The sequence below is a fragment of the Littorina saxatilis genome, linkage group LG2 (genome assembly GCF_037325665.1).
Source record: "Littorina saxatilis isolate snail1 linkage group LG2, US_GU_Lsax_2.0, whole genome shotgun sequence".
Classification (NCBI taxonomy): domain Eukaryota; kingdom Metazoa; phylum Mollusca; class Gastropoda; order Littorinimorpha; family Littorinidae; genus Littorina; species Littorina saxatilis.
Genome location: NC_090246.1, coordinates 72,437,780 through 72,457,779, shown reverse-complemented (window position 1 = coordinate 72,457,779; position 20,000 = coordinate 72,437,780). Strand labels below are relative to the sequence as shown.

At 41.1% G+C, this 20,000-nt stretch overlaps 1 protein-coding gene across 6 annotated transcripts in view; it reads right to left on the bottom strand.

The window, feature by feature from the left end:
• LOC138959677 (neurotrypsin-like) overlaps positions 1-20,000 on the bottom strand; it is a 55,334-nt gene that overhangs the window by 17,024 nt on the left and 18,310 nt on the right. For all 6 annotated transcript variants that reach the window (XM_070331255.1, XM_070331254.1, XM_070331257.1 and 3 more), the window contains 12 exons: positions 19,423-19,514; positions 18,899-19,058; positions 18,224-18,331; positions 15,136-15,289; positions 13,994-14,172; positions 13,132-13,251; positions 12,082-12,223; positions 11,314-11,546; positions 5,008-5,146; positions 3,816-4,090; positions 2,360-2,523; positions 1,265-1,380 (listed from right to left, as the gene is read on the bottom strand). In XM_070331255.1, the coding sequence (XP_070187356.1) occupies positions 1,265-1,380; positions 2,360-2,523; positions 3,816-4,090; positions 5,008-5,146; positions 11,314-11,546; positions 12,082-12,223; positions 13,132-13,251; positions 13,994-14,172; positions 15,136-15,289; positions 18,224-18,331; positions 18,899-19,058; positions 19,423-19,514 (1,882 nt within the window). The remainder of the gene's footprint in view (positions 1-1,264; positions 1,381-2,359; positions 2,524-3,815; positions 4,091-5,007; positions 5,147-11,313; positions 11,547-12,081; positions 12,224-13,131; positions 13,252-13,993; positions 14,173-15,135; positions 15,290-18,223; positions 18,332-18,898; positions 19,059-19,422; positions 19,515-20,000) is intronic.

Sequence of the window (20,000 nt, the reverse complement as noted above, 5' to 3'; positions counted from 1 at the left end):
TTTAAAAAATCTCTTAGCGCACTATAATGTTTCAATCATCATCATCATCATCATCATCATCATCATTATGACTTCTCGATATGGTCAATAAATCTCTTAGCGCAATGTAAGGTTTAAAAAATCTCTTAGCGCACAATAATGTTTTAATCATCATCATCATCGATCATCATCATCATCATCATCATCATCATCATCATCATCATCATCATCATCATCATCATCATCATCATCATCATCATCAGGACTTCTGGATATGGTCAATAAATCTCTTAGCGCAATGTAAGGTTTAAAAAATCTCTTAGCGCAATGTAAGGTTTAAAAAATCTCTTAGCGCACTATAATGTTTTAATCATCATCATCATCATCATCATCATCATCATCATCATCATCATCATCATCATCATCATCATCATCATCTTCTTCTTCTTCGTCGTCGTCGACTCTTTGTCGTTCGTATTAACTATATCCTCTATAAAATCTTCACATCAACCACTACCAAAGCGTCGGCGAGCAATGAAGTACAGTCATCATAAAAGGAGCTGGAGCTATGAAAAGCAACACATGGATGTTGTTTTGTGTCCGCAGCCGGTTCGCTCGTCAGTAACCAGAGGGTACCATTCAAGGACAGTGTCCCAAGAGAACTCTGTCCGAATAAATGATTTCCGGAAATAACTCTGTCAGGATTGTATGGGTTGTGAAAGAGTAAGTGCCCTTGCTTTTTATCGGACAAACTTACGACACGTGATTCATGTACTCGTGTATGAGACACACCTCTCGTTTTTGACTGGCCTATAACATCGCATGGGAAATAATGTCACGTGGGGAAACTTTTGACATTACAGGCCAGTAACTAGCGAGGGCGTGTGTCTCATACACGTGTACAGGAACCACGTGTCGTAAGTTTGTCCGAGAAAAAGCAAGGGTACTCACTCTTTCACAACCTATACGACCCCGACAGAGTTATTTCCGGAATTCGTCTATTTCAAAGTCAAAATTATCGTTTTTCATCGCGATTTTGCCCAAGTTCCAACATCACTGCCACACGGTTCCGTGCGTATGTGAAATGTGTCAGTAATTGTAACAGCGTCCTTGAATTTAGGACAGTGAATGTTAACAAAAAGAGGAGTTGATGTGTGCGTTTGTGGAGGATATGTGTGTGTGTGTGTGTGTGTGTGTGTGTGTGTGTGTGTGTCTGTGTGTGTGTGTGTGTGTGTGTGTGTGTGTGTGTGTGTGTGTTTGCAGTGGTTTACAGTGAAATACTCACTTAAAGCAGTGGGCTGCTGATACCACCCAGTGTCTGTTGAGGATGGTGGCACCGCACCAGTGGGACACTAGCATCTCCCCATTAGGGTAAATGTTGTATATTTTGTTCACACCCACCTAGAGCGCAGCGAGCAAAATAAATAAATAAATAAATAAATGAATGAATGAATAAATTAATACATAAATAAATAAATAAAAGAGAGAGAGAGAGAGAGAGAGGGAGAGAGAGAGAGAGAGAGAGAGAGAGAGAGACAGACAGACAGACAGACAGACAGACAGACAGACAGACAGACAGACAGACAGACAGACAGAGACAATCGTCATCATCAGTCGTTACTCTCAGTCATGTTTTCTGATTTTAGATCAGTGGCTGCCTCGTCGATGCAACACCTCTCATTACATTTAATGTCAAATTACGAAAAGTCACAGTGATGGAAGACTTCGTTCTGATTATTTTCATATTGATCATATCTGTCCATATAGCATCAGTGTTTCATTAACCATGTTCTGGTAATTCCCAATGTTGATCATAACGTAAGAATTTGTGTAAAGCCGGTAACGTGTATATAGTCCTGTGAATAGTTTTTCTGCCTTTTAAAAAAAATTAAACACTTTTATGTTTATCTTTTGTAATTGTTTTACGTTTATATATATGAAAAATATAGAATTATGAACCAAAACATGCACCACAACGGCAACCCAAACAGAAAACTATGAGAAAAGACGGACTCAACAGAAAACAGAAAATTTAGAATAGTTCCTGCCAAAACCAGGAATTTGCCTTAATTGGACAAACATTGATGTTTGTACACTACAATCACAAACTGCGCACACACACACACACACACACACACACACACGCACATGTCAAACACACACACACACACACACACACACACATAGACACACACACACACACACACACACACACACAAGCACACACACTCAGTGTCACAACACACACACACACATGCACACACACACACACACACACACACACACACACACACACACACACACACACATCCCCCTCCCTCCATACACACAGCAGCAGCAACAGCCAGAGAAAGACAAGAGCCATTGGCCCGAAGGCTACCTGCCATGGGTACATTCCGTGCTGGGCTGTGTCGCCACCGACAATCTTCGAAAATCGCGGCACTTCCACTTCTCGGGGCGCCGTCAGATTGGTGCTGCCCTCTGGCGCCTGGCGTCTGTGGCGTAACAACCTCTCCATGGGGCGCAACCCACACTGTGTCCCGTCTGTTTGGGCAAATGATGCAGGTTGCTAGTTAATGCACACGTCAACTTTATAATCCTACTCCGCCTCGTGAAAACGCCTATGTCCCTACTTGGCCATTGCTGCCACTGGCAAAGTTAAATCTGAATGTCCACTGAGGCCCACTCCGCCTCGTGAAAACGCCTATGTCCCTACTTGGCCATTGCTGCCACTGGCAAAGTTAAATCTGAATGTCCACTGAGGCCCACTCCGCCTCGTGAAAACAGTTCGCCTCACCGTTGATCTTGTCAGACTTGTACATGGGATAAGACCAACCCTCCACTTGGTCACATACCAAAAATCAACAAGTGACTGCTTGCTGTGGTGAGTTGGAATTATTTTTATGAACTAATTTCCGATAAAAATGGCTATACTGCCTTTTACGAAAATAATTCTTTAAAAACAAATACCACTGTGCACAGAGACCACCCAAGGTGATTATTTTTGGTGTGTAACCAAGTGGAGGGATGATTATTTTTGGTGTGTGACCAAGTGGAGGGATGATTATTTTTGGTGTGTGACCAAGTGGAGGGATGATTATTTTTGGTGTGTGACCAAGTGGAGGGATGATTATTTTTGGTGTGTGACCAAGTGGAGGGATGATTATTTTTGGTGTGTGACCAAGTGGAGGGATGATTATTTTTGGTGTGTGACCAAGTGGAGGGATGATTATTTTTGGTGTGTGACCAAGTGGAGGGATGATTATTTTTGGTGTGTGACCAAGTGGAGGGATGATTATATATTTTTTTTTATCTACACTTTGTTGTTGTCAACACTTGAGGTTTTACAGTAGCAGAAGCTGTCCTTGAACCTAAAATCTACTGATTTTATCAACCTGAATTGAGTCCGAGGAAGGAATATTCAGTTCAGCTCGCAAGCCCTCGCGGCAAACTGTTAGGACCACCATTATCCACATAACAAGAACAAGAACAAGAATAAGAACAAGAAAAAACTAGTTATTATCCGCTTTAAAAACAAGAACACAGAAATGATTCTTCTAGCCTGCCTCAAAAAATGCTAAATAAAAAAAAACCATCACAAAAAGACAGATAAAGGAAACATCACAAAAAGACGCATAAAGGTAAACCTTGAGATAAAACTCCGTGTTTCGCACATTAATAATAAGGCCCCACCACAGTTCTGGTGGTCTGAGGACTAGGGGTGGTGCTGGGTCTGGCCCGCCTCACAAAATGCTAAATAAAAAATAAAAAACATCACAAAAAGACCGATAAAGGTAAACCTTGAGCTTACACTCCGTGCTTCGCACACTTCTGACCTAAAATGCTGGTGGGCGGTTTCCTGGTGGTCTGGGGCCCAGGGGTGGTGACGGGTCTGCCAAGGCTGTCCGTGTCGGGACGGTAGGAGCTGCCCGGCACCTCACAGAACACCCCGGCATCCTCCGTGTGCCTGCAGTTGTGCTGGCCAAAGTCTTGATGACCACAGTCCAGCACGCTGACCTCCGTGCCCGTGCATTCCACCTCGTCCAGCAAGATGGGCAGATGCGAGGGGGCCGGTCCGTAGCCTGCGTTGAGAACTGCCCGCCCCCCGTCACTGCAAGCACAACAGTTAAAAGCCAACATCGGCGCGCGGCAGATATAGCTCTATTTTCTCACGCTGGCAACAGAACATTTAGCTCTGTGGCATTCTACTATTACAATGCTTGGTCTCCTGGAGACGAATGTTCGCCTTTAGCTAATTTCCATGCTTCTAATTGAATTACAATCCGGCATAGTCCGGTTTGGGTTCAGTATTGTTTGATAAAAAGAATGATACTAAAATACTTAGTGGATTGGAAAATGTGGTTGCCACAGTACGGCCTCAACCATCTCAACCGATCTTGGTGGCTATATACAGTTGACGCCGCTTCGTGTCACTACATTGACCCCCCCCCCCCCCTCTTCTTTTTTTTAGACTTCAAAATACATGTATCTGAGAAAATCAGGTCTGAAAAGAGTCCTAAAAATAGAGGGGTGTGTGAAAAGGGGGTTAAACTGTCTTAGGTTTGTTGTCAACTTCTGTTTAATATTTAAGGTGTATTTTCATTTATTGATTTCTGCAAATGTATATCGTATATTCGACACCGTCTACCATCTCACAGGGCTCCCCAAATTGTGCGTCCCGTCGTACTGTACGCTCTAGAAACCAAATAGATTTACCAGAAATCCATGGCGGGGTCCCCCCAACGCACCAGAGGGGACATAAGAAATGATTAATTGCACTCAGAAACTACCACATATGCTAAGCAAGTAGCCTACATACATGTACGTAAGTGTCAAGCAAGACCATGTAAAAAATAAACATTTTGCCAACAGACTTTGGGTTGAGGTCGTATGTGAGCCGAATAGACGAGTTTTTCAGATGATGTGCAGAAAAGCATAGGCAAAATCAGTTTGTGCAGAATTCTTTGCACCTGCAGAACAGAAGATAGAACACGCTGTTGCCCAAACAAACCGGAATGTGCCACCTACTTGTATCCTGCCATTCTGCAGATGACGGTGGCATCGTTGTCATCAAAGGAATCGTCACAAATGGTACCACGATGCACTCCTACCTCCAGCTGCACCCGGCCTTGGTTAGGGCTCGAACCGTTCGCCAGGTACACGTGCACTGAAACGATACACGGTCGAGGTCAGCTGTCCCAAGTGGTAACCGGACTAACGTTAACCGTTAAACAAGTCGCGTAAAGCGATATTACAGTAAAACACTACATTTAGCCAATGTGTTGAAATCACAGAATACAATTTGACGCACTGCATGTTTTCACCAACACAATAATTATAGCTTCGTCGATACTCCGCGGCAAGGATAACGTTGACACTTTTCACGTGAAAAACGTACATAAATTGACAAGCCAGTTTAGGCCAGTATCGCTTGCGCCTAACAGGAAAGCGCGCTTTCCTGTTTTTTTAAAAAGTTTTTTGAGCTTGTTTTTAATCCAAACATAACATATCTCGTATAATGTTTTCAGAATCAGGAAATGATAAAGATAAAGATGAAATCCTTTTTGGGTCGATTACTGAAATTTTAATTTTAATTAGAATTTTCAGATTTTTAATGACCTAACTCATTGATTACTTTTTGAGGTTTTGAGATAGTCCGGACTTTGTCGAAGATTGCTTGTCCAAAACTTCAATCAATTTGCAGACCTGATTACCACTAAAATTTCCTGGTGTACAGATGAGGCTAAAAATGTGTACAATCAGAATTTTAAGGTGTACAATTCATTCTCGCGGTACACACTGTGCTTTATTCCCCCCTCAAACCCCATTATTTAAAGACTGTAAATACATGTAAGAAAGAATTTGTGCTGAAAGTAAATTAAAACATTTTTGTTGAGAAAAAAAACCATACACTATTAGATATTTGAAAATGTGACACAAAACGAATGATAGAAAAACATAATTTTTATTTTTGACCTCAGGAAAATTTGCATCAGCTGCTGTCAGCAGTATTGAGTCAGCCCTTCATTTCTGTCACTGCACTGGTCAGTATTTTCTGGTCTCATACAGTCCTCTTTACACATTGCTTTCTAGGCTCACACAGTCCTCTTCAGACTTATATACTTTTTATTTTTATTTTATTTTTTTATTTTATTTATTTTTATAATTTTTTTTTGTTTTTTTTGTGCGTATGATTTTAATGTCTGGCGTATAATCATACAGCAGTCTTCAATTTCGTAAGATTGTACGCAAATTTCGTACAGTAACCAGGTCTGAATTTGATCAAAAAATGAGGGTGACAGTGCCGCCTCAACTTTCACAAAAAGCCGGATATGACGTCATCAACTATATTTATCCCAAAAAATTGAAAAAAACCTTCTGGGGATATCAATTGCAGGAACTCTCATGTAAAGTTTCATGAAGATTGGTACAGCAGTTTTCTTTGTATCGATCTACACACACACACATACACACACAAACACACACACGTACACCACCACCCTCGACTTGATCCCCCCTCTATGTCAAAACTTGACTAAATGAAAAAAAGACTTTCTTGTCGCATTTATCAGTTCAGTATAAGGAAATAAATATGTATAAGATATAAAGGCTTTCAGCGTCACTGGTCAATGTTGTAGTTCGATTTACAGTCCTAAAATGCAAGACACCAAGTCTGTTGACATAACTTTGTTGTATTGATAAGGCCAACAAAAAAAAATATAGTCTGTTTACGGTAACCCGACCGACCCTATTTTTTTCGCGCGACCCTAGACTTTTTTTTGGCATTTGGGGGGAAAAAAAATTGCAAAATAACGTAAAAATATGGGTTTTTTGGGAGAAAAAAAATTTCCCGACCTACCGACCCTATTTTTTTGGCCTATGTTACCGTAAACAGACCTCTTTTTTTTGGCCTAAACCGGGCACGCTGCTCTTACAGTGTCTTCCCACCCCCCCAAAATCCTTGCAAAGACTCCGGACTAATTATAATTAGTTTTAACGTCCTCTTCGGACCAATTGGCCAATCTTGGGACAGGTAGAGTTAATATGCTATGTGGGGGGACAAAACACTGGACAGACATGCAAACAAAGAACTTATATCATCGTGTTATGGGCTGAAGCGCAAGAACCGAAAAAGGGTTCCACCAAAACGGGAGAGAACAAACGGCTGGTTCTGATTCGTTGAAATCACAACACATCTCAGTTTCAACCAATCCAACACGGCACCTCAGCCCTGGAAAACTGTTGTTGCGGTATATTACAAAGCAATGACTCTAGCTCCTCTCTTTAAGGGCAGACCGGGTAGGCAAAATGAGTTATTTTTGGTCTCATACACCTTTTTGGGGTTGTTGCATTTTTCACACCTTTGAACATCCTGGAATGCATTCAATAATCTGCTTTTGTCATTTTAGACATGTATTCATGTAAATAAAACCATTTTCAAACCGATGTTTTGTTGTTTTTGTCTGTGTTTTATCAAAAAAATCGAAAAAATGGTCAACTTTGGATACTCCGTGCTGGTAAATGTGCGCACATGACATGACCCTTCGCTGTTCAAACTGTGTGGAAATTTCCGTTCTTCAAGATGACGTCATCACCGTTGGGGAATTTCCGTTGACATAGGCACAAAGAGAGAGAATCCGTTCCAACCGAAACCCCGGAATTAATATATGCAAATATATGTAGGTCAAAGGCATTTGGCGCAAGCGCAGTAGACAACTTATCAGTCCCCCGGTGTCAACAAATCCATGACGTTTTCACCGATTCAGCAGCATTTTTCAAAGTTTTGAGCTGCGGAGAACAACCCTAACATTGGAAATGTTCGGCATAGTGGCAAGAAATATCAGAGAAAGATGAACCAGCAGCAGCGAACAGTAGAAGGAAGTAACAACACTCCGAAATGAACCAACATTATCGTATTGAAGCAGACGACATTCTAAGATTCTTGACTCGAAGAGGTGGGTTTTGCTTCTTTCTCTTTTCGATCTTGTTTGTTTGACAACGTGATTTATTGCACATTCTTATGTTGTTGTTGTTGTAAGAAATGTGTTAGGGTTTGCAGGTAAATGATAAACAGTTTGTGTCTGAAGTATTTTGCGTGTTTCTTGACATGCTGCCGCCGCACCCCCCCCCCCCCCCTCCCTCCCTCGATCATCTCTGTGATATCGTCTTCACAACCCCTATTTTATTGTTCTTCGCTGGCCAGTCCTTGAGAGCTTACTATGGTGTAACATGTCATCATTATTCTTTGTCTGGGGTCAAACTGAGAAGCAGCATCTGAGCGATGTACGACTGACACAGTTTCTGTTTCTGGTCATTGACCGTAGGAAAATAAGTACCCTACTAGAGAGCGTTCTCTAATTCTAAAGGATTGGTTTACACCAGCATGGCTGACCAACCTATCATTGACAGCAATATTGTTGTCAAATCTTTTCCATTAACTAAGGAATAAAAAAAATAGATCCAATTTACTTCACCAAAGAAAAAAAAAGAGTTAAACTAAAGGACTGGGGATGCAACTCATGAATCAAAAGCATAAAGATCACCTGCAAACAGTGCTAGGTTTAGGAAATCTGAAAATGTATACACACACACAGAACACACACACACACACACACACACACACAAAACAGACAACAGACAAGAAACAAGCAAATACATAGCAAGTGTGATGAAATAAATTAATTTTAAAAGAAAAATATGAAAAGAAAGAAAGAAAGAAAGAAAATAATTCAGCTAGTTTCAGTATTAGTTCCTGTGTGTATGTGATTGTGTGGTTACTCAAATCCCATAGTAAACTTGACATGTAAATTTTGTGATAGGGGCCAATTAATGAATGTCTTTTGTGTGTGTGTGTGTGTGTGTTCGTCAACCGACATATGTGGGTACGAGCCGCTGAGGTGGTTGTAAGAAAACCCGTCTGGTTCAGTGGTTGGGGGCTGATTGGGATTTCTGATTTACCGGCCTAGCCAAAAAGTTGAGGTACACCCCATGTAACATGGTCATTTGCAAAATAAAGTACAAGCACTTGTTGACGTTTATATTGAGTCTTAAATTTTGCAGCTTATTACAAACAAAAACCATGGACAGTTGTATCAAATATTAAATCAGTGTTTGTGTATTTATTAGGTTGGAGCAAGGGGAGAGCCAGTCCTCCTGTGGTGGCAGCGAGGAGAAAGATTGACCTGATGGAAAAGTTTGCTAAACCGGAACTACCCTCTTCCACAGCAGAAACATCAGCTTTGCCATCTTCTGACCAACCATAAGAAGATACAGATACTTTGCCATCTTCTGACCCATCACAAGCAGATATGGATACTGGTACTGTGCAACGTCACTCCGCTGACATGTGTTGGGCTTTTGTCAACATTGATCAGCTCAATCTATTGCTGAAAGGTCTATATCCTGTACTGAATGCTTGTCTGATAGCAGTCTGATTATGAAAGAAGGTGATGCATCAGCCCAAGGATTTGCACAGGCCCTGCATCTGGAGTGCATATGAGTGTCCATTCAAGTCTGCAGTTGTTTACTCTTCTCCCGGTGTTTGCAACGCTTCGGGTGGTAAAGTTGCATTTTAAATAATCCGCGTATGACCATGTTGGTACATGGAAAGGGACATTCAGCTTTACAGAAATTTGCTGCAGTGTTAGGATTGAGCACAGAAATACTGTAATTAAAATGTTGCAACTTTTGAATGGCTTGATAGCTTTGTTCCATTTGTGTATATATAATTATGTAATGTTGTTGATGATTTGTGAAGCATCATTTCTATGCAATGGAATAAGAAATCAGTGCATCCGTTGGGTTTTTATGAGTCTGACAGTTTGGTTCTGATCAATATTTTCATATCAGCACAAACACAGATAATTGACTTTTTTAATGTTTTCATATGATTTTTTTTTAAATAAAAAAAATCTGATAATTTGATTATCAAATCATTTCCCCTTCATAGTTAAAGTGTTATTCTGGTTAAAAAAAACCCACCCCAATAATTCAAGCTCTACTGTGGTACTAGTTTACCGGGGTACTAGTGAGACTCTTTTACATGCTGTTTTCTCTACATGTAATTTGAGACAAAATGTGGTAATTAAAATGTTGTAACTTTTGAATGGCAAGATGGATTTGTTCCAATTTTGTATATGTTGTTTATGATTTGTGAAGCACCATTTCTGTGCATGGAATAAGAATACAGTGGATTCCTTGTGTTTTTATGAGTCCGACAGTTTCGTTTTGATTCATATCTGCACTAACATAGATGAGTTTTCAAATGATTTTTTTTTAAAAGTCTGGATAATTTGATTGTCAAATCATTTCCCCATCATAGTAAAGTGGTTATTCTTATAAAAACATATCAATTCAGGCTGCACTGTGCTACTAGTTTGAGGTACTGGTTGGAATCTTTCAAATGCTGTTTTCTCTGAATGTAATTTTCAGACAAACATCTGTAATTAAAATGTTGCAACTTTTGAATGGCTTGATGGATTTGTTTCATTTTTGTTTATGTTGTTTATGATTTGTAAAGCGTCAGTTTTGTGTATGGAATAAGAGTTAAGTGCATTGGTTGGGTTTTTATGAGTCTGACAGTTTGGTTCTGATTCATGTTTTCATATTGGTACAAACAAAGATGGTTGTTTTCATATGATGTATATAAAAAAATCCTGATAATTTGATTGTCAAATCCTTTTCCCTACATAGTAAAGTGGTCATTCTGATAAAAACATATGAATTCAGGGTGCACTGTGCTACTGGTTTTTTTATGTACTGGTTCAAATCTTTAAAAAGCTGTTTTCTCTGAATGTAATTTTCAGACAAAACGCTACAATTAAAATGTTGCAACTTTTGAAAGGCTTGATGGATTTGTTCAGTTTTTGTATATGTTGTTTATGAGTTGTACAGCATCAGTTCTGTGTATGGAATAAGAGTTCAGTGCATTGGTTGGGTTTTTATGAGTCTGACAGTTAGGATTTCATGTATTTTTCTTATCAAAACTGAACCAGTAACTGAAAATGCTAAATTAAAATAATATATTGCTTAGAAATGCTTTTCGATACACAGAATTATTAAACACACACATATTGCTGCAAAGAAGAAAAATTGGATCAAAACATGCACTGGTTCACAAACTGCAACATTTTAAAAAAAGCACATTTTATAACGTTTTTCTCACATTTTGGTGAATAAAACCCCCAAAAATTGCTTTTCACTCAAAATTTAAAATGGTTTCCCTTAATTAGGTTATTCTGCTTGCAAAAATCAAACAAGCAGCAAGCTGTTTCCAAAAAAAAAAAAAAAAAGTGCTTGCCTACCCTGTCCCCCCTTAACAAAAAGCGGACCTACCCGATTCAGGCGGAATAGTGGTGGTGGTGTCAGGACTCCCTGTGCTGACGGAGGGCGGGGTGAGAAAGCAACGGACGCTGGCATCCTCCAGGTGACTACAGTCGTTGACGGTCCATCCTATATGCGCGCAGTCCGCCAGGGAGCGCTCCGAGCCGACACAGCGGACGTCATCCAGCCAGATCAGACCGGATCCGCGCCCGAAGTGAGACTCGGAGAGCGCCGTCCCGCCATATCTGTGTGTATGTGGTAGATTGGAAATGGTTGTGTTGGAGTAGACATGGTTAAGGATCGTCTATATGCCAACAAGGTGGAAAACACTCAAATACTGACATTTAAAAACATACCAGCTGGCAGACGGCCACATACGTAACCAGCGTGACCAAAGTTAGGTAGCCTATTCACACGGAGATAATTTTGATAAACAAATCAGTCAACTAATTTTTATGCTTCCAAACTGAATTGCAATCCCACAGTCCAGTTTGGGTCAAAGATAAAACAAAAATTCAATCAATTTGATTGAAAAATTAGGTCGCCACAGCGCCGCCTACATTTTTTACTAACGGATATGACGTAATCAAAGACGTTCATCAACAACATTAACAAAACAAAACTTAAGGGGATATTATCTGGAATAATTCACATGAACAGTTTTTCAATGAGAGCCACGCGGAGCCGAAAGTTCCTGCTAGTGCCATGATGATACATAACTGCATGATGATATATAACTGACTCAGTGGGTGCTACCCAAACCAAAAGCCCAGCACATACCTGTATCCCAGCATGTTGCAGACGACACGAGCTTCCTCCTCCCCCCACTCATCGTCACAGACTGTCCCACGTATCCCGTTTCTCACGATCTCCACACGCCCTTCTCTAGGCGTCGTCCCATTCTTCAGCTCAATCTTGACTTCTGTTAATAATTAGAAAAAAAATTATAGAAAAAGCTAGTTTATGGAACGTTGAAAATACCGATCAAATTATAATAAAAAAACAAACAACCAAGAATGTTAATTACTGGATAGTTTTTTTTTTTTTGACAAAACAAAATAATTATTCACAAGCACATCGACTCAAACTTCTTTAAGTTATACATATATACATAATAATGAGTGGAATGCAACAAATAAATAAGAGACTTAGCAGAATGCTGATCTTACCAGAGACTGATCACATCCAACGCACATTCAGCTACCTCTCTTATTCATTTTGTCGCATTCTCCTCTTCATTATTAGTCTGTTTGTTCACTATAAAGACCACTGTGTCGATGCACTTGTGAATGTCTTGTTATCTCAAACATTAAACGTGCCATTAACTAACATTCTTGCTGTTGTTTTTATTCTGCATTTTGGAACGTTATCAGTCTATCTGCGTTTGGATTCATTGAACGTTGAATTACAGACAAAACGAAACAGCGACAAGAACTTTGATATACCGGTCCTCAAAGTGGACATACAAGATACACAACAGACACAAAAACGACAATAAATCAATCAATCAATATGAGGCTTATATCGCGCGTAATCCGTGGGTACAGTTCTAAGCGCAGGGAATATTTATTTTAAAAACAATTTTTTTATGCAATTTTCAATCGCGCACATATTCAAGGCGCAGGGATTTATTTATGGAACTGTGAATATGTGCGAATGTTGTCGCTTTTAGAATAGACAGAGCAATGAAAAAATAAGATTGTCACTTGGATTTTCCGGTGAGAGTTACACAATTATGGCTCTTCACTCCCATTTTAAGACCTGATAAAAAAATGGGGGGGGGGGGGTATTAAAGGGGGAGGGGGTGTATAGTGTTGTTATCATACTGACCGCAGTCCTGCTCGTCGGCGGCATCAGGACAGGTAGGCACCTCGTCACACACCTTGTCAGGGTCCACACAAAGCGGTGACGTCACGTTCTGACCGCACACAAACTGGTCCACCTCACAGGCTATGATGTCAGCAAGCAAAAGTCAATGCTAATGTTTGCACATTTTAATCACAAAAAGGATTTTGCACGGGGATAAGGGATCCAATGCCCAAAATGATTGTAAACGATCATATATTTCTTGTTACTTGCACTTGACTTTCTGGCAATTGGCTCCGGCGACTTAAAAAAAAGTAAGTAAGAAAGAAAAAAGCAAAAAAAGCATAGGAACAACGTTTTTATCTCACACTTGGCTAACTAGCACTTGATTTAAAGCGACTTCAAAGAAACAGAAACAATGCCAGAAAGACAGGAAGAAAAAACCCACAGAATACAGGGGCCGAGCAGTTAAGCCAAAGGGCGGGGGGGTTAAAACCTGGGGTCCAGGGGTAGACCCCTTGTGGGGTACATGGGCAAGGCCCCATTGGGGGGTCTGGGGGGCAAAAGCTGAAGAGTTTTAGCTATTTTATGAACAATTTATGGCTTATCCTTGATTTTAAACATGATCAACTGGTGTCAGCAGCCACTCATTATTTCTTTTAAAGTTAGTATTATTTTTTTTTTTTGACAGCCGGGGGGAGGGGTTCCGGAACCCCTGTAGCCCCCCTAAGCCGCCCCTGGAATACACTGCTTCAACTCAGACGATGCTATCTTGCATTCGACTGAAGCAGCTTTAATTTAAAGACATTAAAAAAAATTCGAAAGAAAGCAGGACACGAAGAAAACGGGAAGCAAAGACACCACTTAGAACACCGTTACAACTCACCCTTGGCGATCTGACACTCGACTCCTGCGGCTTCAAACGCCTGACAATCGTGATTCTTCCATGGCGAAGCCGGACAGTCCTGTAGGGTCAGCTCGTTGCCCACACACTCCACCTCATCCAGCACGATGTTGTTCCTCCCTGTCCCGAACTCTCCCATCCCTAGGGCACGCACTGCTCCTCTGTAACCACAAACACGCACCTTTTTGCTTTGATGCAATGCACGTGATACATGTACGGCTTCTCTAAAAGAGAAAAGGACCCAATGTTTTAGTGATGGGACTTACGAAGGAGGGGGTCAAAGTTTTCGAGGAATATGATTTCCAAAATGGTCCCGGTGTAACAGGAATGTGACTTACGAAGGGGTCGCACGGTATCAAGAGCGGGATTTACGACGGGGTATCAGTGTATTAGGAATGCGACTTTCTACGGGGTTTAAGTACATCAGGAATGGGATCGACTTACGAGGGGGTTTCAATATATCAGGAATGCGGCTTTCTACGGCGTTTCAGTATATCAGGAATGGAACTTTCTACGGGGTTTCAGTATATCAGGAATGGGACTTTCTACGAGGTTTCAGTATATCAAGAATGCGACTTTCTTCGGGGTTTCAGTATATCAAGAATGCGACTTTCTACGGGGTTTCAGTATATCAAGAATGCGACTTTCTACGAGGTTTCAGTATATCAGGAATGCGGCTTTCTACGGGGTTTCAGTATATCAGGAATGGAACTTTCTACGGGGTTTTAGTATATCAGGAATGCGACTTTCTACGGGGTTTCAGTATATCAGTAATACGACTTTCTACGGGGTTTCAGTATATCAGTAATGCGACTTTCTACGGGGTTTAAGTATATCAGTAATGCGACTTTCTACGGGGTTTAAGTATATCAGTAATGCGACTTTCTACGGGGTTTAAGTATATCAGTAATGCGACTTTCTACGGGGTTTCAGTATATCAGGAATGCGACTTTCTACGGGGTTTAAGTATATCAGTAATGCGACTTTCTACGGGGTTTAAGTATATCAGTAATGCGACTTTCTACGGGGTTTAAGTATATCAGTAATGCGACTTTCTACGGGGTTTAAGTATATCAGGAATAGAACTTAAGAGGAGGTCCCACTGTATCCTGATTGGGACTTACGGGTATCCCAGCATCCTGCAGACAACATGGGCGTCGTTGATGTCCCAATTGTCGTCACACACGGTCCCCCATTCCCCCAGGTACATGACCTCCACCCGCCCACTGTTCTCGCCTCCGTCCTCCAGACGGACCGTCATCGCGGCAGGCTTGGTGGCTGCACATCATGTTTATCTAAGTTACCAAAACCTCACACAAAAATTCGATTCAATTTAATTCAATACAATTTTACTATCTGATTGTGGGACAAACAGAAATGTTTCTATTTTTTATCACATAAAATCACATTCTCATTACATATAAACATATAAAATGTACACATCAAAATGGGGTTAAACAAGTCGCGTAAGGCGAAAATACAACATTTAGTCAAGTAGCTGTCGAACTCACAGAATGAAACTGAACGCAATGCAACGCAGCAAGACCGTATACTCGTAGCATCGTCAGTCCACCGCTCATGGCAAAGGCAGTGAAATTGACAAGAAGAGCGGGGTAGTAGTTGCGCTGAGAAGGATAGCACGCTTTTCTGTACCTCTCTTCGTTTTAACTTTCTGAGCGTGTTTTTAATCCAAACATATCATATCTATATGTTTTTGGAATCAGGAACCGACAAGGAATAAGATGAAAGTGTTTTTAAATTGATTTCGAACATTTAATTTTGATCATAATTTTTATATTATTAATTTTCAGAGCTTGTTTTTAATCCAAATATAACATATTTATATGTTTTTGGAATCAGAAAATGATGGAAAATAAGATGAACGTAAATGTGGATCGTTTTATAAAAAAAATATTTTTTTTACAATTTTCAGATTTTTAATGACCAAAGTCATTAATTAATTTTTAAGCCACCAAGCTGAAATGCAATACCGAAGTCCGGGCTTTGTCGGAGATTACTTGACCAAAATTTCAACCAATTTGGTTGAAAAATGAGAGCGTGACAGTGCCGCCTCAACTTTCACGAAAAGCCGGATATGACGTCATCAAAGACATTTATCAAAAAAATGAAAAAACAGTCTGAGGATATCATACCCAGGAACTCTCATGTCAAATTTCATAAAGATCGGTCCAGTAGTTTAGTCTGAATCGCTATACACACACACACAGACAGACAGACAGACAGACAGACACACATACACCACGACCATCGTCTCGATTCCCCCTCTACGTTAAAACATTTAGTCAAAACTTGACTAAATGTAAAAACAAAGAAGCACCCGAAGCAGATAAACTGTTAACGTTCCAAAATCAGGAATGAAAACGGAGAAAAAAAAGGCTAGCTTACGATACGTTTGATTGATAAAACGAAACAATCAACATGCATACAAACCAAAACAAAACGCACAAAAACAGAGACGAAAAAACTCAATAACCAAGAACCATAAAGCAGACTAAAAGAAGTTGTGAATTTGACACTTTCTCGTCCGTTCTTCAGGCATGAAAACTGAAAGAAAAAAAAATACTGAAAACAAAATTCGAAGGCGCGTAGCCCCAAGTTTCGCAGGCACGTAGCGCCAAGTTTCGCAGGCGCGTAGCGCCAAGTTTCGCAGGCGCGAAGCGCCAAGACTTCTAGGGGGGTCCGGGGGCATGCCCCCCCGGAAATTTTTTTGTTCAAGGGTGCAATTTGGTGCAATCTGGGGCTATCTGAGCCTTAAAATTGGATTCAAACATGGCCCCAAAACTATTTTACTATAACAATGACTAGGAAAAAAAAAAAAAAAAAAAAAAAAAAAATATAATAAAAAAAAAAAAAAAAAAAAGGAAAAATACTGAAAATAAAACAAAATACGGTTTATTTTTTTCAAAAATACGGAAAATACGGAAAATACGGAGAATTTTCATGCCTGGTTCTTGTCGTGTTGTGTAGCCACCCAGAAAGCAGTGTCTTTCAGTGGTAGCCACCCAGAAAGCAGTGTCTTTCAGTGGTAGCCACCCAGAAAGCAGTGTCTTTCAGTGGTAACAACCCAGAAAGCAGTGTCTTTCAGTGGTAGCCACCCAGAAAGCAGTGTCTTTCAGTGGTAGCCACCCAGAAAGCAGTGTCTTTCAGTGGTAGCCACCCAGAAAGCAGTGTCTTTCAGTGGTAGCCACCCAGAAAGCAGTGTCTTTCAGTGGTAGCAACCCAGAAAGCAGTGTCTTTCAGTGGTAGCAACCCAGAAAGCAGTGTCTTTCAGTGGTAGCCACCCAGAAAGCAGTGTCTTTCAGTGGTAGCCACCCAGAAAGCAGTGTCTTTCAGTGGTAGCAACCCAGAAAGCAGTGTCTTTCAGTGGTAGCAACCCAGAAAGCAGTGTCTTTCAGTGGTAGCAACCCAGAAAGCAGTCTTTCGATGAAAACAATTCATGGGTAGTCACCAGCCAATATGACTAGAAGTGTTAAATGCGCTTTTAATGTCAAATGATCCGAGGGAACGAACTGCAAGGAATTGGGTGAGCATAATATCCAGCATTAGTCATTGAAAGGACCGATAATCGCAAGACAAAGCCTTTTAAGTATACAGGCATGAGACCAAGGGTAGGCCGGATGGTGGCGAGAGAGGTGAAGGGACGGGGGATGTTAACAGTGCCGTGTGCCGGCCTGTGAGCAGTGCCCGCCAATGTTCAGCTCATGCGCCGTCGCGGCAGACGCGCCTTAGTTCTGTGCAGGAAAATGCAGCGCGCTATTCTGGCCATCTGGCCAACTGTCGTCCTCATCTCTAAGGCAGAGGCTGATACAAGAGGTGTAGGTTACACCCTCCTTCAGGCTCAGGGATTTTGAAACGCTCGACTCAAGACTATATATTCCTTTTTTTCTTCTATATTAAGCGGAAGGTGCGTAGAGACTGGATTATTGTATCACAAGCAAAGGAAAGAGAAAGAGGAAGAGAACGTTATAGAGAGACACAGACAGAGACGGAGACAAAACACGTATGTCTGTATGTATGTCTGTCTGTATGTCCATGACTTTTGTCTCCGTCTCTGTCTGTGTATGCAGACAGACAGACAGACAGACAGACAGACAGACAGACAGACAGACAGACAGACAGAGACAGACAGACAGACAGACAGACAAACAAACAGACAGACAGACAGACAGACAGACAGACAGAGACAAGTACCACAGCTCATTTCGTCAGAAGCATCGCCGCAGTCGTCGTGTCCATTACACATTTGCTCTGCCGGGATGCAATGGTCGTTGTCACAGCGAAACTTGCCTGTGCAGTTTACTGAAAAAGAAAAGTTTCCAATTTCAGAAGTTTTGAATTTACAGAATTTCAAAAGTTAACTATTTTTAGAATTTCAGAAGTTTAGACTTTTCACAATTGCAGAATTTCAGAATTTGTATAATTTCAGGGAACACAATGCAAGGGTTTTAGTGAGGATACGTATGAATATATCAAACAATATGCAAACATGCAAGAAAAAAATCTCTTCACGATTGTTCAGTTTTCCATCTGTCCTACAGATCTTTATGTTCTGAAGACCAAAATCTGTTAAACTTAAACAGACTAAATCCAAAAGTCTAATAACACAAAGTTCCTTTTTCTCCCTCTTCCTTTCTGTCTTGGTATACATGAAAACAAAGATAAATGAACAGCATGTGTACTTTTAATCTACCGATAACTAGACCAAATCAACCCATATACAGATCTTAATATCAAGACGGGGGGGGGGGGGGGGGGTAGGGTTTCTTATAATGGGGGTGGGGGTGGGGGTGGTGGTGGTCATATTAGGGGGGGGGGGGGGTGGGGCCTGTGGATTTGGGGTCTCCCACCGTATCCAGATGGACTTACCGGCCTCAGTGCGCAGAAGGTAGTAGTCGTGGTTGTATGAAGGCAGAAGATGGATACGCGTGTCTTCTGAGGCGTCCAGTAGCTGACACTCTTTCTCGTCCTCGTTGTAAACAAAGGACATGCACGTGAAATACGTGTTCCCCATACAGTACGTCGCACACTGTGGGGGGAAATAGAATAGCATACCATAAGCGGTTAACAAAAAACCGAAAGTGTATCTTTATGTCTTGTGAACATACGGAATGGCAAAACTCTTACCACAGAAATGTAATACCATTCGATACGTTTGAATACGCATGCGCAGACAGACAGACAGACAGGAGAGGCAGCTGAGGGCTCACACACACACTGGCCCAGCCAACCATTTAGTTGGACAGACTGCGTTCATTTTCTCTTCTTGCATGAATTACAAGCCTATAGCATTATAAGGCTTTTAATTTCAAAAATGATAATAGAGAATACAAAAAAATAGCCCCGCTACCCCCTACAAAAAAGGGTTGTCTGTGTAGCATTGCAAGACTGACCGTTTCCAGCGGCAGGTTGACATAGGTGAGGTTGTTGAGCTGATGTTCCGGAATCCTGTCCCTGTACTCTTCGAACTTTTCGCTGCTGTACTCTGTCCACAGCCATACACACATACATGTTGTCTTAGCTGTTATGATATTTTACAGGCACAAGAACTGACACCAGATTTGACCCACAGACACAAATATTTATCAGAGATTTGTTGTTCCTGCAGACAAATCATTCAGGCTAGAAACTGTTTCCAATTTATTTATTTTAGAAGCAGGAGTCAGTCTGTCTGGTTGAACATAACGGAATACACATTTTCATTTTCAATTCATTCCATTTACCTTATGATCCCATTGCTGAGAAATTCGGGTCGCTTCCTCCCGGTGGAAATAAGCTAGCAGCCACAAGAGTCGCGCTACCCAGGTGTGTGCGAGTTAAGAAGCAATCAGCCACCTGCATCTCTGGCAGAATAACCGAGGTCTTTTACGTACCACTGTGGTGACACGGGGGTGGGAAATGAATACCGTCTCTGAGTTCATATACAGTTGACCAGTGTCCGTTCCGGCCCGGATTCGAACCCGTGACCCTA